Source organism: Rhinopithecus roxellana, chromosome 1 (genome assembly GCF_007565055.1).
Source record: "Rhinopithecus roxellana isolate Shanxi Qingling chromosome 1, ASM756505v1, whole genome shotgun sequence".
Classification (NCBI taxonomy): domain Eukaryota; kingdom Metazoa; phylum Chordata; class Mammalia; order Primates; family Cercopithecidae; genus Rhinopithecus; species Rhinopithecus roxellana.
The window spans coordinates 99,276,038-99,303,861 of record NC_044549.1 but is presented as its reverse complement, the minus strand read 5'-3'; the positions used below and the strand labels follow the sequence as shown (position 1 = coordinate 99,303,861).

General features: G+C 37.1%; 1 protein-coding gene across 2 annotated transcripts in view; it reads right to left on the bottom strand.

The window, feature by feature from the left end:
• Window positions 1–27,824, bottom strand: part of VEPH1 (ventricular zone expressed PH domain containing 1) — a 263,608-nt gene that overhangs the window by 208,771 nt on the left and 27,013 nt on the right. The window contains exons 3-4 of one of the 2 annotated variants that reach the window (XM_010365910.2): window positions 22,459–22,674; window positions 11,510–11,684 (exon numbers count right to left, since the gene is read on the bottom strand). In XM_010365910.2, coding sequence (XP_010364212.2) covers window positions 11,510–11,684; window positions 22,459–22,674 — 391 coding nt within the window. Of the gene's footprint in view, window positions 1–10,951; window positions 11,685–22,458; window positions 22,675–27,824 lie in introns of those variants that run through there. The other variant, XM_010365911.2, reaches the window with a different exon arrangement.

Here is a 27,824-nt window from a genome sequence, read left to right as displayed (position 1 = left end):
ATAATATTTTCAGCTTTTTGAGTGAAAGACACGCTAACTTGCGCTGCACTAAGCATTGGTTGTGCTTTTATTTATCAGTACTGAAAAGACATTACAGACCATTTTCATATGGCAAAGAACAAGTTTGGAGACTTATTCGGGAGCACTGGAAAACAACTTTCTTTTTTAAAAAGGTTCTGATGTTACAAAACATCACATTTTACCCCTGGAACTATTTAAGCAGAAAACAAATTCATTGCCCAGGTGATATGGTTTGGCTGTGTCCCCACCCAAATCTCATCTTGAATTGTTCCCACATGTTGTGGGAGGGACCCAGTGGGAGACACTTGACTCATGGGGGTAGTTCCCCCCATACTATTCTCATGGTAGTAAATAAGTCTCATGAGATTTGATGGTTTTATAAGGGGTTTCAGCTTTTACTACCTCCTCATACTATCTTGCTGCCACCATGTAAGAAGTGCCTTTCACCTTCTGCCATGATTGTGAGGCCTCCCTAGCCACATGGAACTGTGAGTCCAACAAATGTCTTTCTTTTGGAAATTGCCCAGTCTCAGGTACATCTTTATCAGCAGCATGAAAATGGACTAATACACCAAGTGACATCCTTATCTTATTTTTTAATTCAAGGGGAAACATTAACATTTCCCTAATAAGTATAATTTTAGTTAGTTGTTTAGTGTTAATAGATACCTTTTATCAGAATAAGGACGCTCCCTTTTATTTCTTGTTTGCTGAGAGATTTTTAAAATTTTACTAAAGAAGAGACTTAGATTTGTTTTAAGTATTTAGGTCTTTATTCCATCTGCTATTAATTTATGCATGTTGTGATGTGGACAATTTTCTCAAAACCGTTTATTGAATAGTCTGTCCTTCTCTACTGTCAATATTCCCCTAGCACATATACAGTTTCCATATATGCATGGATTTGTTTCTTGCCTCTCTGTTCTATTCCATGGGTTATTTACCTATCTTACACTAGTACTACACTGTCTTGATTATTATGATTTTATAATATATTGATATCTGGTAGGGAAGTTACTGTCTCTTCCTCTCCCCCAACAATTCTTATCTTCTTCTCCTTCTATGAAACTGTCTTGGCTATCTGTTCCACTTAATCTTGTAAATTTAAAAATCTGCTTGCCATCTTTCATGGAAACCTCTGTTGGTATTTTATCAAAATTTCACTAAATTTATTGAAAATTTACATCTTTGCCACATCAAACTCTCTCATCTGTGAACATGGTATATTTCTGCATTTTCTTATTTAATTGCTTTCAATACACTTTTATAATTTTATTCTCAAAAGCTACTTTTTCCTGTAAGCATTGTATATTTTTCTACTTTAATATTTTTAATATTATATTTTCAATTTATTATGACTAGTATGTAAGAAAACAACTAATTTCTCTAAATTGATCTCACTTCCAGCACTTTACTGAAACTTGTCTTATTTTGTCTTAAAACTGATTGGAGAATACTTACTTTTTTTTTTTTTATTGAGACAGGGGCTTGTTCTGTCACCCAGGCTGGAGCACAGTGGCACAATTACACCTCACTGTAGCCTCAACCTCCTAGGCTCAAGCTATTTTCCCACTCCAGCCTCCAGAGTAGTTGAGACTACAGGTGCACACCACCAAGCCCAGATAAATTCTTTGATTTTTAGTAGGAACGAGGTCTTTCTATGTTCCCCAGGCTGGTCTTGAACTCCTGAACTCAAGCGATCCTCTCACCTTGGCCTCCTAAAGTTCTGGAATTGCAGGTGTAAGCCACCACACCCAGCCATAATATTTAAATGTTCTATTATAGACAATTATCAAATTTTTCTAGAGATAATTATTGTTTTGACCCTTCCTTTCTGATTGTTATAACTTTCATTTATTTTTCTTGTCTAGGCTAGGGCTTCTAGTGCCACAGTAAATAGAAGTAGATAGATTAGTATCCTCATCTCATTCCTGACTTTAAATGAATGCTTCTACTGTTTCACTATATACATAGTGAAACATATATATATATTTATATATAGTGCTCTATCATTATCTATCTATATATTTCCTCATAATCATGTTAAGAAATTTCTCCAAAATTACTATTTTTGAATTTTGTTTTCATGAACAAACAAGTACTGAATTTTATGAGTTACTTTTTACTAATCACATGATGTTTTTCCTCTTTAGTCTTTTGTAATGTGTAATTATATGGAATATTAAGCCATCCTGCATTCGTGGGAGAAACTCAACTAGGTCATTATGCATTGGTATTGATATCGTGGCTATACTAGCCTTGTAGAATAAGGTGGAGAATGTTTTTCTGTTTCGGTTATCTGGGAAAGTTTAAACGAGATTGTAATGATCTGCTCTTTGTATATTTGTTATAATTTTCCTGTAAAACTAAATTGGTATGTTTTTTATTTTTAATCCTTTGCATGTGAGTCGATTTTAAAATACTGACACAATTGTCTTATTTGGTATAGAGATATTCAAGTTTTCTATGCCCTTAACTTTTAAGTATGAATCAAGATAACATTCCAATTATACCTTTAATCCTTCCTCCAAGAAGTAAGACCTTTTACAATTACCACTTACTGGGAGAATTCAGAGAATACAAAACAGACAAAATAACTCTGAACAATTTGAATAAAATAAATGTGTACTTAAATTTAATGTAAAAGTAAACACTACTTACATATAACCATTAATAATAAGAGGTAGCAACAATTGACTTAGAACTATTGAAATATTTGCCTTCAGGGATAAACACATAGCCCATTGGACAAAGTCTCTCATGATTCACTCATAAGCATAAAAGAGCATTTGGTTTGAAATCAGGCACAGGACGCAAATGGACGCATATAACACAATTGTTAAAAATATGATCAAGGAAATAATAGCAAACAAGTCTAACAGGCAAACACCCTGCCACAGCACAAGAGTCTCCTGGCCCCATCTGGTCAACTTATTAATCAGTGTTTTAAAATGAAGACCAGAGTGGCTCTGCTCATAAAATTTACGAGATTTCAAATGTAAGTCAAGAGAAGTAAAAGATGTGATTGTGTGATTGACAAAGAAGTGAATTTGATTTTAGGTCACCTTAAGGAAAATATAGTATCAATAGGGAGGATAAATCCATTTTAGTCCTCATAGGCAAGCAAACCAGAGCACATGCTGAGGAGGGCAGCCAAGCAGAGCAGGGGTCTGGGTACACCTTGCAAATGGATGCAGAAACAAATCATCATTTGCTGAGTGAGCAAACTGAGAGGGAAACTGTGAATGTTATGCCTGAGGAGGAAAAGAGGGAAGTGCAAAGGGAAGGAGTGGTGAGATATGAAAGTTGGAGCTAGTTTTTGAAAGTTTGTCATGTGAAAGAGGAACGAGGCTTTATTAGGCCCAAGAAAAGGGCCTTAGTCAAAAGTGGAAGGCCACAAGGGGAGAACTTCTAATTCAACAAAAGGAAGAAATATCTAGTACTCAGTTTTGTCCAGAGATAAAGTGGATTGTCACAGGAAACAGTGAGTGAGTTCCCTGGCAATAAAGGGATTCAAATATAGGAAGGCAAGTATGATTATCATCATCAGAACCTTAGCTGATATTTATTGAAAGCTGACTATGTTTTGACATTATCTCATGTCATTGTCTCAACATCTATATGTACATACAAGGAAACAGAGGGTAAGAAAATAAAAATACAACCCAGTATTTGGTGGTGCTAAGATTACATCGTGAAAGTAGCCTTTACAGTGAAATGGTCAGGGTTTGAATATTGCTTTTAACTTCTCTAAGCTTCAGCTTGCTCTCTTACAAAATGGCATGTGGACATTTGTATCCTTTCATTCCCCACTATTCATTCACCTACTGTTGGCAACAGTCCTGGGTTTCTTTTGGGGATCTACTCCTCCTCTACTCCCAATCTATGTGGCTTTGCTGCAGCCGACTCCCATTCCCTGCTTTGAGGGTGGCTCATGACCTAAGCCTGACCAGTTGAAGTACAGTATCCCCTGGAAATAATGATGGATTGGTTCAGAAATGTTCATGTGGCCTGTGTCAGATCAAAGAGAAAAAAAGAGACTGGATGTGAACTTTCTTTTTCTTAATCGGTGTTCATGATGATGTGAGCTGGAAGATGCAGAGGCCTACACCAATCACAAAAGTAAAACCCATCCCGAGGAAGCAGGGCTGAGAATTGACCTTTGGGATACCATTGAACCCTGAATCAACCATCTGAGAAGTCTGGTATACTCATGGACTTTGCAGGGATGTGTGCCAAGGAGAGGTTGTTGTTGCTCCTCTTTCTCCTCCTCTTCCTTCTCCTTCTCCTCTTCCTCATCATCAAGTCATTTACATCTGTAGATTTCTGTTACCTAAAATACTACTAACTGGTAAAATGGCATAATAATAGAACTTCTTTTATGAGGTTCTTGTGGGTATTGAATGATATAATGGGTATAAATGGCTTAATACAACATCTGACATCAGAAATGCAGGCAGCAAATTTTAGCCATTGTAGCTATTATTAATGTTATTGTAATTATTATCTTCATCATTGAATGGATGACCATTCAATATATTTTATAGACGTAGAAATATGGGGAAAATAAGCATTAGTGTACTGTAAGGCAAAGAAGACCTAAAGAGGAGAAAAACTATAAGTAATGAAAAAAGAAATCCCATGATGACTCCTCAGGCTGTTTGGTAGGAGATGTAAGACAAAGAATTGCAGAGCAGAAAACTTACTAATCAGAGACAGCAAGATCCCTTCTGCTTTGCAACTTAAAGTTTGACGGGCTTATGTGAGTGATAATGGAGTTTTACAGTCACATCAGTCTTGAAACTCCAAACCCTGAAATATATAGCCCCAACCTTTTATAGGTCAAATTACCATTCATTTTATGATAATTTTCATAGTGCCAGATCAAATAAACCAAACTGTTTATTTCAAATGCTTGCAGTGAATTTAGAAAGTGTACTTCATGTTTCAAAGATTTCGTTGTCAGCTGCATCCATGTCCCCACAAAGGATGCAAACTCATCCTTTCTTATGGCTGCATAGTATTCCATGGTGTATATGTGCCGCATTTTCTTAATCCAGTCTGTCACAGATGGACATTTGGGTTGATTCCAAGTCTTTGCTATTGTGAATAGTGCCGCAATAAACATACGGGTGCATGTGTCTTTGTAGTAGAATAATTTATAACAGAGAAAACCAAACACCGCATGTTCTCAATCATAGGTGGGAACTGAACAATGAGATCACTTGGACTCGGGAAGGGGAACATCACGCACTGGGGCCTATTATGGGGAGGGGGGAAGAGGGAGGGAGTGCATTGGGGAGTTATACATGATATAAATGATGAATTGATGGGTGCTGACGAGTTGATGGGTGCAGCACACCAACATGGCATAAGTTTACATATGTAACAAACCTGCACGCTATGCACATGTACCCTAGAACTTAAAATATAATAAAAATAAATAAATAAATAAATAAATAAATAAATAAAGATTTCGTTGTCATCGAAAAAGGATTTTTTAAAAACCGATAGATGAGCTAAGTTCTTGGCACCAATAAAGGGCTAATTCATTTTTTTTTCATAAATCTGTTACTTGCAAGTCTGACTATCATGGTTTTAAAATGTGTGGTGTGCATAAATGTTTTAAATTCCTATAAAATCTGTTTCAAAAATGTAGCCAAGGTGTTGAAAAAAACATAATTGCTTTTCTGGGCTTTAAGCAAATTTAATATTACATATAAAGTGAAATTGGTGATTTAATCCTGTGGCCAAAAGAAATTGGAAATGAAAATACTGACTAGTATTATTAATGATAAGAGGGAAGCACAGGTTGAGTGATAAACTTCCACTGTCATGCTGGAGTTCAGACATACCTAGCAGACCATTGGAGTGGCTGGTCAGAAGTCTTGGAATGGTACTAAGAACCCACCTTAGGAATGTCTGGTACGATGAACTTAAGTTAGGAACAAAACTTTAGTTCTTGGAAGGAAATAGGCATTTTGAGAATTAAAGTATTAATTTGTTGGTAACCACAATTTCTGGGTGAATAGTTGAGCCCAGGGGAAGGAAAGACAGCTTTAGATAAAACAATAATCTATTTTATTTTAGTTTTTCAACTTTTAGAGTCAAGGAAACATGTGTAGGTTTCTTAAAGGCTATATTGCATGATGCTGAGGTTTGGGGTACAATTGAACCCATCACACAGGTAGTGAGCACAGTACCCAATAAGTAGTTTTTTTATCCTTGCTCCCCACTTCCTAGTCCACTTTCAGTACCCCAGTGTCTATCATTCCTATCTTTATGTCCATGTGTACCCAATGATTAGTTCCCACTTATAAGTGAGAACATGTGGTGTCTGGTTTCTGCATTGATTTGCTTAGGATAATGGCCTCTAGCTGCATCTATGTTGCTGCAAATGACATGGTTTTGTTCTTATTTATGGTAGCATAGTATTCCTTAGTGTATATGTACCACATTTTCTTCATCCAATCCACTGTTGATGGGCACCTAGGTTAATTCCATGTCTTTGCTATTGTAAATAGTGTTGCAATGAAGATATGAGTGCATGTGTCTTTTTGGTAGAAGGATTTATTTTCCTTTGGGTATATACACCCGGTAGTGGAATTGCTGGGTCAAATAATAGTTCTATTTTAACTTCTTTGAGAAATCCCCAAACTGCTTTTCACAGTGGCTGAACTAATGGGCACTCCCACAAATAGTGCATAAGCATTCTCTTTTCTCTGCAGCCTTGCCAACATCTATTTTTTTTTTTTTGAATTTTTAATAATAGCCTTTCCGACTGGTATGAGATGGTATCTCACTGTGATTTTGATTTGCATTTCTCTGATGATTAGTGATATGGAGCATGTTTTCCTATATTTGTTGGCTGCTTTTATGTCTTCTTTTGAGAAGTGTCTATTCGGGTCCTTTGCCCCCTTTTTTTTCTTTAAGTTCAGGGGTACGTGAGCAGTTTTTTATTTAGGTAAACTTGTGTTATGCGGGTTTGTTGTACAGATTATTTTGTTACCCAGGTATTAAGCCCAGTACCCATTAGTTACTTTTCTTGATCCTCTCCCCCCTCTCACCCTTCACCCTCCAATAGGCCCCAGTATCTTTTGTTCCTCTCTATGTTTCCAGGTATTGTCATAATTTAGCTCCCATTTGTAAGTGACAACATGTGGTATTTGGTTTAATGTTCCTGTGTTAGCTTGCTAAGGATAATGGCCTCTGGCTCCATCCACATTCCTGCAAAGGACATGATCTTGTTCTTTTTTATGACTCATAGTTTTCCATGGTGTATAGGTATCACATTTTCTTTAGCTAGTCTACGATTGATGGTCATTTTAGGTTGATTCTATGTCTTTGCTAACGTGAATAGTGCTGCAATGAACATATGTGTGCATGTGTCTTTATGATGGAACAATTTATATTTCTTTGGGTATATACCCAGTAATGGGATTGCTGAATTGAATGGTAGTTCTGTTTTTAGGTTTTTGAGGACCAATCACCACCAACAGTGTATAAGCATTCCTTTTTCTCCACAACCTTGCCAACATCTGTTATTTTTTAATAATATTCTGGTGTGAGATGGTCTCTTATTGTGGTTTTGATTTGCAATTCACTAATGATCAATAATGTTGAGTTTTTTTCATGATTGTTGACTGCATGTATGTCTTCTTTCGAAATGTATCTTTTCATGTCCTTTGCCCACTTTGTAATTTTTTTTCTTGTAAATTTCTTTAAGTTTCTTACAGATGTTGGACATTAGACCTTTGTCAGATGCATACTTTGCAAATATTTCTTTTCATCCTCTAGATTATTTATTCACTCTATTGATAGTTTCTTTTGCTGTGCAGAAGCTCTTTAGTTTAATTAGATCCTATTTGTCAATTTTTGCTTTTGTTGTAGTTGATTTTGTTGCAGTTGCTTTTGGTATCTTCTTCATGAGATTTTTGCGCATTCCTATGTCCAGAATGGTGTTGCCTAGGTTGTCTTCCAGTGTTTTTGTAGTTTTGGGTTTTAAATTTAAGTATTTAATCAATTTTAAGTTAATTTTTGTATGTGGTATAAGGAAGGGGTCCAGTTTTAATCTTCTGCATATGACTAGCCAGTTATCCTAGCACCATTTATTGAATAGGTAGCCATTTCCCCATTGCTTGCTTTGTCAGCTTTTTCAGAGATTAGATAGTTGTAGGTGTGTAGCCTTACTTCTGGGTTCTCTATTCTGTTTTATTGGTCTATGTGTGTGTGTTTGTACCCGTACCATGCTGTTTTGCTTACTGGATCCCTATTTGAAGTCAGTTTGAAGTCAGATAGCGTGATGCCTCCAGCTTTGTTCTTTTTGCTTAGGATTGCCTTGGCTATTCAGTCTCTTTTTTGATTCCATATGAATTTTAAATATTTTTTCTAGTTCTGTGATGAAAGTTATTAGTAGTTTAATAGGAATAGTATTAAATCTATAAATTGCTTTGGGCAGCATGGCCATTCTAATGATATTGTTTCTTCCTATCCATGAGTATAGAACATTTTTCCATTTGTTTCTTTCATCTCCGACTTCTTTGAGGAGAGTTTTGTAGTTCTCCTTATAGAGATCTTTCACTTCCCTGGTTAGCTGGATTCCTAGGTATTTTATCTGTGTGCATGTGTGGCACTTGTAAATGGGATTACATTACTGATTTGGCTCTCAACTTGGCTACTGGTGGTGTGTGGGAGTGCTAGTGATTTTTGTACATTGATTTTTGTATCCTGAGACTTTGCTGAAGTTGTTTATCAGCTTAAGGAGCTTTTGGGCTGAAACTGTGGCATTTTCTAGATATAGGATCATGTCATCTGCAAACAGGGATAGTTTGACTTCCTCTCTTCCTATTTGGATGTGCTATATTTCTTTCTCTTTTCCATTACTATGGTGAATAGGAGTGGTGAGAGAGGGCGTCCTTGTCTTGTGTCAGTTTTCAGTGGTAATGTTTCCAGCTTTTGCCCATTCAGTATGATGTTGCCTGTGGGTTTGCCATTGATGGCTCTTACTATTTTGAGGTATCCTTCTTCAACACCTAGATTACTGGGAGTTCTTAACATAGAGAGGTGTTGAATTTTATCAAAAGCCTTATCTGCATCCATTGGTTTTTGTCTTTAGTTCTGTTTATGTGATGAATCACATTTATTGATTTGCATATGTTCAACCAACCTTGCATCCCAGGGATAAAGCCTACTTGATCATGGTTGATCAGCTTTTTGATGTGCTGCTGGATTTGTTTTGCCAGTATTTTACTGAGAATTTTTGCATCAGTGTTCAAGGATATTGGCTTCAAGTTTTCTTTTTATGTTGTGTCTCTACCAGATTTTGCTATCAGGATGATGCTGGCCTTATAGAATGAGTTAGGGAGGATTCTTTCTCCCTCAATTTTGGTACCAGCTCTTCTTTGTACATCTGGTAGAATTCAACTGTGAATCTGTCTGGTCCTGGGCTTATTGTGATTGGTAGGCTATTTATTACTGATTCAATTTCAGAGCTCATTACTGGTCTGTTCAGGGACTCAATTTCTTACTGGTTATGTCTTAAGGGTGTATGTGCCCAGGAATTTACTAATTTCCTCTAGATTTTCTAGTTTATGTGTATAGAGGTGTTCATAATATCTTCTGATGGTTGTTTGTATTTCTGTGGGGTCAATAGTAATATCCCCTTGTTGTTTCTGGTTATGTTTATTTGGAGCTTCTCTATTACCTTCTTTATTAGTCTAGCCAGCAGTCTAGCTAGCTCCTGGATTCGTTGATCTTCTACATTTTTTGTGTGTCTTAATCTCCTCCAGTTCAGCTCTGATTTTGGTTATTTCTTGCCTTCTGCTAGCTTTGGAGTTGGTTTCCTCTTGGTTCTCTTGGTTCTCTTAGTTACACTGCTAGGTTGTTAAATTAAGATCTTTCTAACTTTTTGATTTGCACTTTTTAATGGGGTTATTTGTTTCTTGCTTGTTGAATTGCTTAAGTTCCGTATAGATTCTGGATATTAGACCTTTCTCAGATGCATAGTTTGCAAAAATTTTCTCCCATTCTGTAGGTTGTCTGTTTACTCTGTTGATAATTTCTTCTGCTGTCTTTTTATAGTTTGAGGTCTTGCATTTAAGTCTTTAATCCATTTTGAGTTAATTTTTGTATATGGTGATAGTTGTCCAGTTTTATTCCTCTGCGTATAGATAGCCAGTTATCTAGCACCATTTGTTGAATAGGGAGTCCTTCCCCCATTGATCATTTTTGTTGAATTTGTCAAAGATCAGATGGCTCTAGGTGTGCAGCTTTATTTCTGCGTTCTCTCTTCTATTCTACTGAAAAACCATCTATTTTACTGCAAACATGGCAACTCACTTTGGCACTGCTCTGGAGCCTCCCTACCAAGGTGCAACACTAAGGGGAAAGGCTGGTTAGTGTTCTTTCTCATCCTGCCACTGGCTGCCACATTGAATTACTGGGCTCAGGACTTGGTAGTTCCTGAAGCTTCAGGTGGTTCAGCACAAAGGCTGCCATCACTGGCAGGGTAGCATGGAGTTCCTAGGAGTGGAGTCCATTCCTGGGACTGGGCTCACATGGTGGAAGAGGACAGCACCACACCATGCTATGCCAGGAAGCATGGACAGAATAGCAGTATGGGCTTGGGGATTGGTCTGGATACCTTGGGAAGACGGCACACATAGGACACCCTTGGGGACCCTAAGAATTATTTGGACTGTGAGCACTTTACAGAGGGTTGATGATCAACCTTATCATGTGGTGGGTTAATGGCGGTAAACTGTGGGCTGAGGTACTCATGGACCTCATGCATCTTTATTAATGAGAACTGGGGACATTTGGATGCACATCAATTAATATCATATATTGCTCTCTGACTCCAAATTCAAAAACATGTTTTTTGATTGATCTGACACCAAAGAAAATAAAAGAAGACAAGGAGAATATTTTGTGTGAACTAATTTGAGCTTCTCATTCATTCAAATGTTATAACAATTAACAGAGGTGGACTACTTGGCTTTTTATGCTAGCATTTGTGCTTGTTATCATTCCCAAATCACGTTCACATTTAAGAAGTCATTACACATTTTCTGATGTATTTTATCTAAACAAAGACATTTCTTGCTTTTGGAACCAAATGAAGACAGGTTTTTCATATCCCACTAAGTGACAAGTTCCAGTCAGTACACAGAGATAAGATCTTCACAGTTGGTAGTTGAACAAGTGACCAGAAGCATGGAAAATGCAGTTCTTCAAACTGAGAAACAGATTTGGAAGAAAGCTTACAATTCTTTTACTGAGTCTAAGTAATTCATCTGCCTTGGGAAGGGACACAGACAGCCAGATTAAGTAACCTTTTGCATGTTCACAAGTCAACTAGCAGCAAAACAGAGAAATTAACTTGCTTCTAATACTCTAGGTCTTGCTTCCCACAAACCACAAATGCTTCATGAAAATACTTTTAAATGTCTCCTAAAACATGTCCCCAAGCTCAACTTTTGCACCATACCTTGGAGTATGCTCTTTACTATAACTTCTGTGTGATCAGCCAGGAGATCTGCCTTGGTAATTGCAGCCAGAGACAGGTAGTTAGACATATTCCTGCACAGTTCCTTGTTGCCTCTGTGGAGGAATTTCACTGCAATGGGGATGGCTAATGCCATCACTGGGGGTCGGTTGTAATTCTGAGGAAATATAAGAAAGCCACAAATAATAAGTGACTCATTATTCATTTATTCATTCATTCACTCATTCAAAAAATATTTATTGGATGAAGCTTCCAGAGTACAGCTGTGAAAACACAGGCCTTGCCCTGTTTATATTGTATTTGGGAATTCTGGGAACTCTTGGTTTTGTTTAAGAGACCTAAAGACAAACAGGCAGTTAACAGCATAAACTGATGACAGCCGAGATGGGCAAAAGGCAGGGTGCTAAGACAGCAGAGAAGGAGCACTCAATTCAGCCTTGGGGAATATCAAGAAAGACTTCCTGGAGGAGGTAATGTCTTAGTTGGGACCTCATGGATGAATAAAAGATGGCTGGGTGCTGGCAAGGCAGGGAGTAGACCGAAAGAAGGAAGAGTAGGTGTGCAGAGACCGAGGTGAGGGAGTACCTGATGGCATTGGGGAGTTGTAAATAGCTCAGGATGGCTGGAATGTGGTATGTGTGAGGAAACTGGAGTGGGAGGTGAGGGGAGAGATGGGGCAGGTAAACAGGGGCATGATTATGAAAGGCCCGGCATACCAGGCTGAGAAGTTTGGAATTGATCTTTAGGGTAATCGAGGGCCACTGAGGACGGGAATCAGTTGTCAAATTTACACTTGAGGAAAAAACCTAAGGAATGTTGAACAAGTTGCTTTTTGACTATATCTATCTTAAAAATTAAAGTTTCAGTTAATTAGATTCAGAGGCAAAAAAATAAATGAATGTAAGATTAAAACCTAAAGGTATTCTGGATCCTAAAATAATTCTCTTCTTGATTTACTTTGTGACTGAATATAAATATCCTTACATATAAAGTAGTCCTATTAGCATTTAGTTACCAAATTAAGGAATAATATTTAGAAAATACAAATTGTTTTCTTTTTTTTTTTTTTCTACCACATAACATTTTGGTCAACAAATTGTTTTCTTAAAAATGAATGGTACATATTCACTGCCCCTGGCCATCAACCCCACCTCTTAGACTAACTGTAGAAAAAAAAAAACTGTGTGGTGCAGTGTGTTTGGGAGAAATAGTCCTGGACTCCTACTCTTGTATTATTTGATGAGAGACAACGTTCTGTGTTGCTTAACCCATTGTTATATTTAGATCTTTGTTTTGTAACTGAGCTTGTATCCTGATTAATACAATGCAACGCCAGGACCACTTTCATTCTTTAACTTTCCCTGTGACTTAAAGAGAAAATTATATTCTTAGAATGAAATGTAGAATTCTGCCTTTATACATTCAAATCCTACAATAAGGACAAAAGAAAGGACATGAGATAAAAATTGTCATTGATACATACACCTCCTGAGCAATAGAAATGGGGCAGTTGGGTCAATGAGATATTTGCATGGGGGAAAAACATATCTCCACCCCTTTATCTGCCGTAACTAAAATCAATTTCAGATAGATCGCAGATCTAAAGGTGAAAAATAAAACAAGACAGAGAAGACAACCCAGGAGAACATCTTGATGGCCTCACAGTAGAAAAATACTTCCTTAAACTAACTCAAAAATTAACAATAAAAAAGTCATAAAGTGGATAAAATCAAGAACTTCTAGTCATTAAGAGATACAATTTAAAAAGTAAAAAGATAATCCAAAGAATGAAAGAAGATATCTATAATATGTTCTGGGTACTAGTAAACCTTTGGATAAATGTGTGTGTGTGTGTGCGTATATATATATATATATATATATGTAATATTATATATAATATGTTATAAATATAAAAGCATTATTTTTATATATATAAAACATATATATATACACACACTCTTCCAATCCACAAGAAAAAGAAGACAGGCAATCAAATAGAAAAATAAGCAGGACTTAAACAGATACTTTACAAAATAAAGCCCCAAAACATGAAAATATGCTCAATTTCATTAATTTTTAATTTTGGTCTGGGTTCTGATTACAGGATTGTATTTGGAGAGAATTCATCAAGATATGATATGACCTATTTTCATATCACAAAAGCACAGTTATGCAATTTCAGATTTTAGCTATTCTTTTAAATAGATTCAAAAGTTAGTATGAATACAGGATTGCATATTGGACACATGCATTATATAAAAAACCCTTGTCTTAGGGTTCTACAAAGGACAATGACACACAGTGGTGGAGTCAATGCAGCCAAAAGTATAATAATGGTGGTGACAGTGTCAGGAAGATGACTTGTCTATTCACACTGAGTATGGGAATCAGGTAAAATAAATATTATGGGATTCGTGAGGCACTCAAATGTATGTTCCTTAAAGAGCTAATGAGTTTTGGGAGTGATAACATTCATATCTCGATATCCAGTCCATAAATCTTTCCTGAAGTCACAGAAAATATCATTCTATGATTTTTCTCCGATCTCCATATCATCAGCCTTTTACACTCCTGCCCAATATACATTTATCTTTCTTCTGGAGACTCTACCCTAATTCCGCTCTGTGAAACTGTCCAGGTGCTTCTAATGAAGGTATCTCTACCTTTGGTCTTAAAGATGATCAAGTGACTCAGACACTGACCAATGAGAGAATCACATTTCCCTGGTTCGAGGATGGACAAGTTACCAAATTATAATTAAGGAGCCATGAAATGGCTCTGTGAAAGAGATTCTCTCTCCCGCTGTATTTAAAGTATTGAGAAGGGAGGACCAAAAGTAGTTGCCATCATCTTGTGACCTCAGTAGGAGACAAACTGTATGAGACTCAAGAAAACATGGTTCTATCTGAGAGACCAGATCCTGGTAATAACGCATTTGAGCCAAATGCCTTAGGCTGTGCCTGAGGCCAGTTATATTCCTAAAGTTTTCTAAATGAGCCAATTAAATCTCTTGCACTTAAGCGTTCCTGCCTCCCCAGTCACTAGAAACAAAAATGGAACTGATAAATCTTTAATCATTCCTGCAGTTCCATCTATTTTCCAGACTCAGGGGTCAATCTGATCACTGGGCAGAGAAAACAGGTATTCCATAACCTAACCTGATACCCTACTATTAAGTCAGTTGTGTTGAAAACTCTGATGCTATTCTTTGGCGATAAATCATGTGTCTATATAGCAGTTCCTCTCAGTAGGCCTCTGTCCTACCCATCCTAGAGTTCTCAACATCACGGAAGTTATCAGAACCATAGCCCATAGCCAGTATCCTGTGATGACTTTCCTGAATGCTTCTGTCTAGATTGTCTTCCCTCCCAGTGAATTTAATTGGGTCTGATCTGACTGGGTCATTACTGATACGATGAGCTTTGAGACCTCTCTGAGAGGCTGGCTGCTCCCTTCCCCAGGGGTTAGTCCTCAGCTTTAGAAGTCAGGGCATGTGCTTGGTTGGAACACAAAAAATTGTTTGGATCCACTAAGGCTAACTCACGCCAAAGGATTTCCAAAAGGCTGGTACATAACCAGGCATGCCAGTGTACTCAACCCCAGTGAGAGGCTTTCATAGGTCAGACCTAGGGTATCCCTTTCACATTTGCAGGATTCCTAGGAGACGGATTAGAAACTAGAATGTTCACTCATGGGCACAAAATGAGATCAGAGCAGAGAGAGATCCTGAGAGATATTTCATGTAGACCATGGTGAAACCTGATTAAAAGAAGACTCCTGCCCCATAACTGAATCTCTTTCTCTGGTCATTGGAAGTTTCCTTTCATCAGATTCAGTATTTTTCCTAGTGGTGCTGGACAAACATGCCAAAATAATGACACAACATTGAGCATCCTCTTTTTGTTAACATACTGATCAAACATCTGGTGTTTAGAAAAGCTAATTGATTTGGTCATTTTTTCTCAATTATATTCTGTCCCTGCTCCCTTGACTTACATCCAAAAAAGTTACTTATTAGAGCATTGGGTATTCCTCAAACATCTCAGTCTCACCTATGCAATTTCTTGGGTTGCTCCTATAGGCAGCCAATCTCTTCCTTGCATGTAGGTTTTTGCTAGTTCAACTTTTAGATGACACATCCTTGTCCCTATCATCCTTGTCCCAGCTTTGAGGGTTGAACACAATGACACAATTATTCTCAAAACTTTCCAACCAAGAACTCCACGCCTAAGTTTATTTTATCTACTCTGGGTCTTTCACCAAGAACAACTTGTAGATAGAGAGACACACATCTTCCATCAGAGGAATGCGTCTTCAAGCACGTGTACTTGTAACTTGCTGAGACACCAAAATTGTCAATTTTTTTTTTTTTGAGTGCATTAACTGGGAAGTGTTCCTTACTTTCTATGAACACAGACAGAAACAGTGAAAGATCAATGGATATCAGTATTCCCAGTAACTGATGTTATATAAACCTTGGGATGAATTAGCACTCACCAGTAATAATGAAAAACAGGCGATCTCAATCAATTTGATCATATTCTTTTTTACAATTCTAGATGTTCTAGAGAAAATTAGTGGCCAGCCATTCAAGTCTCTGAAGTGGTTCTAAGTAAAGTATATAAAATCCCCCCCAAAATATGTCTTTATTTTTTTTAATTAACACACTCAATTTTTTTTCATAGCACGGCTTCTGGAAATCTTTCATATGACAAAAAAGTGAAACAAGCAAAGAGCAAATAGTTCATACAAACACCAAGAAACTGCTACAAAAGGCTCTGAATCACTAGACAGTGTCTAGACAGTTTCTGGTATATCAAAAAGCCCTGGGCAAAAGGCTGGGGGGCCAAGATGAGCCTGGACAAACAAGGGTCCCATGGACCTAACAGGTACCAAACAAGATCCGGTGGCTGAGCTTCACTTTCAAGGGCAGCAAAAGGAGTTGGTAATGCAGGAGATCGCAAGCCCATGAAATTATTTCATCTCTAGAATTATTTGGGTCACAGAAATGCTAATGGCATGCATGCAGAGAAAGCCCTATGATTACAGTTTTACAAACAAATGACTTTAACAGCAGCTGATAATGCCAGAGCCTATGACAGACCTTGCTTCTCAGTGCAGATGTGAGCATGTTGGATGAATATCATCTTACAGTTTGGTGCTGAGGGAACAAATTCAGTGAAGTACAGCATAGAAATAGACTTTCTTGTGGAGACAATTATATCTAGCTGTAGAGGTTAAACAAGAGAGCTTTGTTCTATGGATGCCAAGAATTATATTTCTAAACTAGATTAGCACCAATTTGAACTTTGGTGGAAATTGTCCCTTTGAAAATGCACTTTGGGAATGTTTCCCCGTGTTTTAAAATTGAGAAGAATAAAGCTAAGTAGGAAAGATATCTATCTGAGGCAATAGCAACTAAAAAGCTCTTTGGCTCTTAAGCCTTGAATTCAAGTAAGAACCATAACAATCGATTAAGCTCAAGAAATATTAAACCTCATTTATTAAAATAGGGTTCCTTGATTATTCATCAAGCATTATCAATCAAAGCTAAACCAATTTTGGATTTACATATAAAATGGTTCTTTCTTCCCAGCATAGCTATATGTAAAATCTAATTGGCACACAAGCCTAAGTTTTCCCAGCATATTTTCTGGCAGGTAACAGGAAGCAGGTCTCAGGAACCTGGGAGTGTACATCCCAGTCTCCTCCCATTTCATGCCACTATCTGGGCATTAGGTACTGAAGCCTACTCTGGAGAGAAATGTAGCTGATATGAAAGCCAGAGGGTAGCCATGTCTCCTGAGCTCCTTCACTCAACCATTCAGCAAATATTATTTGAGCACCTACTATATGCCAGGCACTATTCTATGTGCTGGGATTACTTTAGTGAATAATAGAGCTCATAATTTGGGGAAAGGAGAGACAGGATATTTTAAAAGTGGCTATAACACATAATTAAATCAATAGCTTGTTAGAAAGCATTGAGTGTTATTTTAGTCACCCAAATAATGATAGTGTTAGTCTCCTAGATAGTGATAATGATGATGATACCAACTCCCTATATTCTAAATATTTTGTCTATTATTTAAAGTCTATTAATTTACTTTTCACAGCAAACTCATGAGGCAGCTTCTCTTAATATCTGCATTTTACATATGAGGCAATTAAGGCCCAGAAAGATTAATTTTCCCAAGACCACACTATAGGTACAGAGCGGAGCTGGGATTGCCTCCTGAATAAACTGCTAGATTGGCATAACCAGTCCCATCTGTAAGAGTTGTGAAGGAAATGCTCTCCACTGTCTGAGGCACTTCACATGTGACACCAGCAAGGGCAGAGTTTAAACCTTCATATTGCATTGACTGGGGAAGAAGAACTGAGAAGACTGTGCGGCATCAAGGAGAAGGAACAGCAGGTCCTTCTATAAAGAGGGAAAAGTAGACACTTTCTGATTTTCCAGCAGCAGATCTGGAGATTATTTCTATTACCCCTCTTACCCTGCTTTGGTTATTTCCCTCTTCATGTAGTCATCAACAGTGGTAGCAGAGATTCAGGGAAGATGAAATGTGGAGCTGATTAAATACATGGCAATGGCTCTGCTAAGTGATTTGGCTGGGGAAGAGGCTGTGACTGCAGCAGAGTGAGGATAAAGCTAGGCATTGGCTGCCAGGCTTCATGATGGTTGACCTGTCAATTCTCTAGAATTTCATTCTAGAACAGCAGCTGTGTCAATCATTATAATGTCCTTGAGGTACATTTTAATTTTAATCAAGTTTGTCAAGTTTGTTTTTATCCTAGAAGGTAATACACATTGTATGGGTATATTGTTTTTCAGGATTTTTCTAGGAGCAAAAAAAAGTGGGGGTGGGGATGGCCAATTCCATGTAGATATCTGGTCAGAGGGTTACAGGAAACTGTTAACTCTAGATAAGCTGTGCTTTGAATTAGGTACTTCCATATAGTGGCTAGAGCACAGATAGAGATTGCTTTTGTAATAAAAGATCCTCTTCACATGTACCTACCACCACCAATGAGAAGTACTAAACTCCAATAGTTTGATGTCTTGAATGGAACCAGCTGGATGCTCATTTTCATTGCCGTGCAAGCCTGGATTAATTTGCTAGCTACAAACCACTATTTCTATTGAGTACTTACTATGTAGCAATTGTACTATGTAAACACTGTATATGCAGTATCATTTTTAACCTTCATAACCGTCCGGAGCAGGAGGTATTGTTATCCCAACTTTAGAGATGGCAGAACAGAAATTGAGAGAGAGAAAATACCTTGCTGATCTCTCCTCTTAATAAGACCAAGATCCAAATGACATGGAAGCCTCAAGCTCTAAAGCTCTTTGCTATTCTATTCTTAGAGTCTCCTGAGAGAGTCAGAATTTCTGACTGGGAGATGACATGGAAGGTGATCTGATTCAATTCTCTATTTTATACATATGTTGAGAGACTTGTCTAAGGACACAGATGTGTAGAAACATATGGCCCAAAGCCAAAAAACAAATTCACAAGTGTACACCCCATATATGTAGTGATTTTGTATTGAGGAAAGAGTAGAAGGTGAGTTCTGGAAATTTTAAAAGTTATTTTAAGGTAAATGTGGCAAGTTCACAAATTTGGGGACCAAGAAAAGAAGTATAATTACCAACTAAAAGAGAAAAAAGAATGGTCACCTGAAGTAGGTTTGAGGGTAGACCGACAAGAGGAAATCTGGGGGACAAAAAGACAAGTGTGTGTGTGTGTGTGTGTGTGTGTGTGTGTGTGTGTGTGTACACATTTAGCTTAAAATGACAGTGAAGTGGCCAGAAAAAAGCAATCAAATGAAATGGCCAAGGGTTCGGTAAGAAGAAATGACTGGGCCTCTGCCTGATCAGATAGTAAGACCAAGACCCTGGGTTGCTTATCTGGGGAGATGGGATGGATGAAGAGGGAATCACTCATTTTTGTTGTTTGTTTTCCTTCCATTTTGTGTAAAGCTAAAAATGCTGAGTGTCTAACTTTTGAAAGTTGGTCTATTGTTTCATTTTACTGAAAAAAAAATAGAAGAAAATGAGTCATTTGGATTTCTACACATTCCCCACAGGAACCTAAATTACAAGTAATACCAAAATCATCCTTTCAATGTTTACTGCAAGCCAAAAACTTCCCTTTAAAATCTGATGAGAGCTAAACATAAATGCTATGACCACAGCTTTGACTTTGGTTCCTGGGGCTGCCTTTCTGGGACCCCTAGGGGTGGGCAGGACAAGATGCTGAACTTTGCTGAAAGCAAGTTTACCTTTAGGCCTTCATGCTTTCCATTTTAGTGGCTTCTGCCTCCTTCTGAGGGCCTACCATGAACACCCCACCCCTACACTGGCCCTACATACCAGACTTACCCACTTCTCTGCCTGACTTGTCCCTCTTAACCAAGGAGCCTACTAGTCTTCAGTCCTTTTCTCTTTCGCTTCCCAAAATATCAGCTCTTGACCTCAGAACCCTGCTCTCAACAATCTTACAAACTCATTTATACTAAGTCTTGTTCATCAGTGAGTTGAGCATTTCAATTTCTCAAAAGCTTTTAATTCCCTACAACATATCCCATCCCCTTTAAGTAGGAGACATAACGCTTTACGCAGAATAAAACATCCCATCTAACATAAATGTTAGAATTATGGGCATTTTGGAAAGGTAGCATGCTTACAATTCTCTGATCTTGGTCTTATTTCACAAATCTGTACTTTTGCACAAGCTGTTTTCCTATGTAGACTGTCTTCTCACTCTAATTAGCCCATTTAATGAAATTCCTGCTAACTGCTCATAAGCCTTCCTAACACGATCTCCACCCAGAAAACTTTCTCTGATTATTCTAAAACTGCGTTAACACAGGAGCCACTCACCATGGGATGCTCTTGAGCATCTGAAGTGTGACTAGTCCATTTAGTGAGGCACTAAAATGCACATCAGATATGTAAGAATTGTGTAAAAAAATGATGAATCACAAGGTCAGGAGTTCAAGGCCAGCCTGGCCAATATGGTGAAACCCCTTCTCTACTAAAAATATACAAAAATTAGCCAGGCATGGTAGCAGGCACCTGTAGTCCCAGCTACTGGGGAGGCTGAGGCAGGAGAATCACTTGAACCCGGGAGGCGGAGGTTGCAGTGAGCTGAGATCATCACGCCACTGCACTCCAGCCTGGGTGACACAGTGAGACTCCATCTCAAAATAATAATAATAATAATAAAATAAATAAATAAATAAATTTTAAAAATTGTTATATTGATCGCATGTTGAAATGACACTATTTTGGATACAATGGATTGAGGAAATATATTATCAAAATCAATTTCATCTTTATTTTTACTTAAGTGGCTACTATAATTTTTTTCTTTTTAATTTTTTAATTGAGACAAAATATACATATATAATTTACCATCTTTAAAATTTTTACGTGTACAGTTCAGTGGTAATAAATATATTTGCATTCTTTTTCTCCCTCTTCACCACTGTTCCCCCACTTACCCTGGGACAAAAACATTTAAAATTACATCCTTAGCTTCTATTTGGCTTGTATTAGATTTCTATTGGATAGTGCTGCCCTAAAGACCAATGGTTTTGAACCTGCAGGGGGAGAGGGATAGGATGGTTAAATTGTCTGGATGTCTGTTAAGGTGCATACTGGAGTGAAATAAACTATGTTTCTGATATATATCAATAATATACCGAGATAATCAATGAAGAGCAAACGCATTTGGGTCTTTGGTGTTCTAGCAAGGACTATCCATCTTTTGTTAATCTTGCTGCAATCCTCATTTTCTCCCCACCTACCCTTAACCCTGGGGATGAAGGAGACACAGTATGGGTCTTTCGTTCAGTTGATCAATTCCTAGACTGAGCAGATGAGGTATAATATGATCCAGTTAATCATTAACAACTGTGGGAAAAAAAGGAAGAAGAATAAAGGACGCTCATATCAGCTGCCACATGCACTGCTAAGCGTTTTAACATAACCAGAATTTCCTGACCTGTGCTCAGTGGAACACAGGTTCTGAGGGATTTTCATAGTGTTGTGTTGGGAGTGGGGAGGAGAAAGGAGATTCCATGGTGAAATCAGACTGGAAAATGCTGGCCTAAACAAGGTTAACCAGCCTTCTTTATTGCAGTACTTTACAGAAACTTTAATGTGCCATGAAACATTGTGATCGCTCAAAAGGGAAAAAACGAATTGTTTCCCAGCTTATTTGATCATAAAATTCTTTCTTGAGAAACACCTATCATCATGTCTGGTTGGTAAATTTGTCATAGACAATGTCATTTAACGTGCACTTCACATGGAGGACCCTGTGGCTTAAGAATTTAAGTGACTTGCCCAACATTGCAGTGTTATACAACTCATTAGTGGCTGAGCCAAAACTCCAAATTCACATTTACACCATAGGAAAGAATTAACTGTGGTCAGAACAGGCAAATACCAACAAGAAAAATTCTCAATACACATAGAAATATGTCTGAAATGACTTAGTCACTTTCCCTGCTACATCCCGAGCTCACTGCCCTTCAGTTCATTTTCTGCTTCTACTGTGTTCTCCCTGGATGAAAGAGATCTCCTCTTCTGAATTTTTTAGTACTACTCCTGTGGGTCTTGGCACATATTACTTTATTCTTAATTTTTTATATGTATACTCTCCAAACAGATTAGAGGCTTGCAGTGGTATCACTTGAATTCCCTATAATGTGTCTTGCATGTAGCAGGAGCTCTATAGAACTTTCTCAGTTTATTAATTACCAGCCCTCCCAGCTGAGCTATTGATGGCTTGTGGTGTCTTTTTACAGTATCTAAATGCTACAGAAACATTGGCTCTTGGTTCAGAGATATCATGGGTTCACCTAGGCTGCCAACTCAGTATCAAATAGCCTGATGTTGAACACTGACATACCTGTAAAATGCAACTCATGATATCAGATGCAATTTTTGCATGAGGAGTGTCTTCATCTTTCCCGAAGGGTCTCAGGTTATGTTCCAAGCAGGAGTCCCAGAGCCCCACAAGGGCCTTTGCATGCTTTTCAATGGATTCAGTCTCTCTGATGGCTGTTGTGATTCTTGTGATACAGATTTCAACTACTGCCTGGTCATTGTTATTGGTTTGGTAATCCTGTTTGGAAAGAAAATCTTCATATTAAATAATACTCTAGAAAGTTATCCTTCAAAGGACAAAATACTAACTCAGTCATTTAGAAAATGGGTGCACCATGTTGTGTGCCAAGGGGTGAGGGTGTAGAGCCTAATACAGTAAAGGCTTTCTTCCTTGGAGATCCTAATCTTGTGGAAGAGGCAGATAGTCAAACATGCTAAAATGGAGTAGGTTCTACTATCACCCTTAGACAGGGATCCCTGAGAATCCACAGGCGCTTAACTATTCATTTGCAAGTGGGTTTAATCTTTAGACTGTTTCGGTTTCTAAGTCCATTACAGGGCAGGGGTTACTTTTTACTCTGACATTTCAGCAACTTTTGTGAAATGTTTCAAATTACCCTTCAATTTCCCCTCATTAGTTTTCTCCCTCTTTCTGGACATAATGGAACACATCATTTCATCTCTCCCTTTTCAACTCAGATAACTACAAAACCCATTTTAGCTTTCCCCAACCAGGTTTTCCTCCATTCCCCTGTTTTAATTCTCCCTCAAATACCTGATCATCTTTACTGAGAAATAATGGGACCTCCAAAACCTCTAAATGTTAAAACAGGCCCATTGCATTAATTTGGAAAATTGGTCTGACTGTGAACTTCACATGGTGGACTCACAAAACTGAAAACATAATAGAGCAGGAAAGTATTTAGAGCCTGACAACATCATGTGAGATCAGAGATGGGAAATGACGGGGTTTTTGGGCACTACACCAAACTCCAGTTTTAACAATTTTCTGTTGCTGTTGCCATAACCAATAGGGCAGTAAACATCTTGTGCATGAAGCTCTGTCTACATTGCAGATTATTTATATACTAGAGCCTCCAGAAGTGAAAATTTCTGAGACAAAGGACAGGAACATTTTTAAGGCTCAAATGAGGTATGCTGAACTATGTTCCAGAAAGGTTTTACAAATTCGAACTCCCTCTAGCTGGGTAATAGCATGATCTTATTGTACATTTACAAGAACAGAGTATTTATAATATTTCTAATTTGTTAGTGAGAAACAGTATCTTATTGCTGTTTTGCTTAGGAATTTCTTTGCCCAAAAGTGAGGTTGAATGGTTCTGTGTTTATGGGCTGTTTGTATTTTCTCCTTTGGGAACTACCCACTGTATCTTATGTACATTTTTCTTTAGGTGACCTCATCTTTTTTTTTTTTTTTAACCTTCTTTGGTACAATATATTTTTCCATTAAGGATAATAAGTGAAACTTGACATTTGGCTGCAAATATATCTCCATGTTTCATTATTTTTTGTTTTTTTTTTTGCTGCTATTCAACGACATCCTAAGATTTTAGGTAATTAAATTTGTCAATTTGGGGGCCTCATTGTTTTTCCTTTTCTAAATCGGAAACTTAAGTTGTTTACATTTTTTTTGAAAGGTAATACATAAACATAGTACAAAAATTCAAAAGATGCAAAGAAAGGGTTTAAAGTGAAAAGTTAATCTCCCTGTCAGTCCTGTTCCTCATCCATCCCAGTCCCCTTCCTCAGTGGCAGCCAGGCTCAGCAAATCCTTATGTTTACACAGAGGCATTCTAAGCACATTCAGATATCATCCACACATTCTCCTTTCTTTCTGTGTGATTCCTGTAACAGATTTTTGTTTAACTTCAAGTTTTCCTTATTCAAAAGTTGAATAAAAATCATCTCTACTTTTTTCCAGATTAAAAAGAACTTCACAAAACACTCAACATTTATTACTCTAGAAATTTATCTTTTAACCATTTCTTAGCTCTTAAATCTATCTGGTATTTATGGAAATAAGTAGAAATGTACATTTTCTCCTAAATAGCTAACTTAATCTTCCTGCTACCATTTAATTAATAATTCATTTCCTAGTAATTGTTTTAAATATATTAGATTCTATTTCAGGGCTGTCTTTTCTGTCTGTCATTTCTCAATTATTTTACAATACTAATTTTGCAACTTTCCCTATGTAAGCTTCAGAAATTTTTTTAAACTTTTATTTTAAGTTCAAGGGTACATGTGCAAGTTTGTTATTTCAGTAAACTCACGTCATGGGAGTTTGTTTTACAAGTTATTTTGTCACCCAAGTATTATGCCTAGTACCCATTAGTTATTTTTTCTGATTCTCTCCTTCCTCCCACCATCTATCCTCTGATAGGGCCCAGTGTGTGTTGCTCCCCTCTGTGGGTCCATGTGTTCTTATCATTTAGCTCCCACTTAAAGTGACAACACGCAGTATTTGTTTTTCTGTTCCTGCATTAATTTGCTGAGGATAATAGCCTCCGACTCCATGTTCCTACAAAGAACATGATCTTGTTCTTTTTTATGGTTGTGTAATATTCCATGCTATATATATACCACATTTTCTTTATCCAGTGTACCATTGATGGGCATTTAGGTTGACTCCATGTCTTTGCTATTGAGCTTCACAAATTTTTAACTGTTTCCTAGTGTATTTTGTCTTTTTGTTGTTGTTGTTAACAAAATATTTTTTTCTCATTAGAACTTTTAATTAGTTTTTGCTGATTAAATGAACCTATTGGGTTTTTTGGTTTTGTTTTGTTTTTTAGATGGAGTCTCACTCTGTCACCCAGGCAGGAGTGCAGTGGTGCAATCTCGGCTCACTGCAACCTTCGCCTCTGGGATTCAAGCAATTCTCCTGCCTCAGCCTACCAAGTAGCTGGGACTACAGGAGCGTGCCACCGCGCCCGGCTAATTTTTTGTATTTTCAGTAGAGACGAGGTTTCACCACATTAGTCAGGATGGTCTCGATCCCGTGACCTCGTGATCTGCCCACCTCAGCCTCCCAAAGTGCTGGGATTACAGGCATGAGCCACCATGTCCTGCTTTTTGTATTTATTTTGTAACTTGCTGTTTAGCTTAACTATACTTAATTATGATAAATTTTCAATTCATCATCTTGGGTTTTCTAAAAAGATTTTTGTGTTTTATGCAGCCTTTCTGAGATCTATATATTTTATATATCCCACGGCTTATTATGTTGGCTAGAATCTTCTATGCTAGTTCACATAAAAGTAATTAGAACAAGAATGCTAGCTTAGTTCCTAGTTTTGGTTCTTGATTTTTGGCATAAAATTTTATAGTCAAAACAAAAAAAAAACAGTAAATGTTTTAAATGATATAGAATGCATCACTTTCTATTTTCAAAGTTTATATATTTGATTTAATTTCCCTAGTAAGCATTATGCTGGCTTTTTGGGTGAAAGATTTTATAACATTATAATTTACAATATTAAAGAGGTATCAATCTATTGCTATTTTATTGAGTTTATTTTTAAGTAAAGAATAAATTGTGAATTTCATTAAATGCCTTTTTAGCATCTATAGATATATCAAATATTTTTGTCCTTAGATCTATCAATATGATAAATTACAGAAACAAATTTCTCAATATTAGTTAACTTTGCATTCCTGGAACGTGTTGTACTGGATCTTGGGAAATAATTTTTTAATGTACTGCTAAATTCTGTTTTTAATATTTCATTTAAAAATTTTTCACATCAATATTTGGTCAGGTTTCATATTAATTTTATGCTAATTCCATAAAAGGATTTTGGAAGATTTAAGCTCTCTATAATCTTACTTATTATTTGACCTTACAGTGGCCCAACAGAAGTGAATTAACATTTCCTGCAACTAACATGTCTATCTGTTTTTACTGGTATCTCCTGGAGTTTTTCTTTTGTGAATGTTATTGCTATGTAATTTAACATAAAGATATTCTTAATCTTTATAACTCTTGTGAACTGAATCCATTAAAAAAAAAAGTGCCTTTATTTTACGGAATGCTTCTGGCATGAATTTTTTTCTTATCTGACTAAAGAACATGATCCCTGTTCCTTTTGGTTTACATTTTCCTCATATCAGTTGCCTATTTTATTCTTATTTTTAAAATTTCTTTTACAGCCTATATTGTATCAAATGAGTCGTTAACTCTCTTTATATAACTTTCTAGGAAACAATTTCGTAGCATTATTCAATGATTCTTAATAGTAAAAAATATGCCTAGTATATAGGGTATACAGAAGTCCTTGATCATCGTCTGGGTCCAAACGATTCTATCATACTCAACAATTTAGGCATAGTGGAGCTACATGTAAACCTCATAGGTCTTCACTTGAGAACAGAGGGCCCTGCCTTAGCAAATGAGTGGGCAAACTGTTTCTCACAATTTTAAGCAAAGAGGATTAGTTTTGACTGAGCATTGATTTTCTATGTCAAAGGATCATTTCCTGTGCTTTATCTGTGAATTTGGCATGGTATGTTAAAAAAAAAAAAAGAAATAGCCTATATATTAGGTTTGAATATGTGATATGGTTTTGTGGTAAACATCAAAATGATTTGCTTTAATTTGAATTATTCACATGTGTTTTATAGTCAAGTAAATCATTGTTTAATTTTGCACCTTTTTATTTTAGATTTTCTAATTTTTAATTTTTGTTTTTTTTTTTTCAGACAGGTTCTCTCTGCCACCCAGGCTGGAATGCAGTGGTGCCATGGCTCATTGCAGCCTCACCTTCCTGGGCTCAAGGGTTCCTCCTATCCCAGCCTCCTGAGTAGCTGGGATTACAGGTGCATGCCACCATTCCCAGCTAATTTTAAAAAGTTTTTTTTTTTTGTAGAAATAGAGTCTCGTTATTTTTCCCTGGCTAGTCTTGAACTCCTAGGCTCAGGTGATCCTCCCCACCTTGGCTTCCCAAAGTGCTAGGATTATAAGTGTGAGCCACCATGTCCAGCCTATTTTTACATTTTCTAAATCATTTTCTAAGTCATTAAATATATGTCTCTTCTTTGCTGGATTTTGCCTGGTGATTTAATCTAAAAGTCTTTTAAAAAAATAGGTGAGTTTTACCCATTTATATAAAGTGATATGATGGATACATTTGGCCTTAAATATGTCATATTAGCTCATATCATGCTTGAGTTTTTTCTTAACTTTTGAAGTTCAAGTATTTTACTAGGAAGTGGTACATTTTGGATCACACATGAACAAGGCCAGAGTGCACAAATAAGCTGTGTGAGCAGGTGACCCGGACCCCTGTGTCATCAACCACTGTAGAAATAACATCTTACACTCAGGTGACAATTATGGCCACATGAGGGGTTCCTTCATGGCCAGCT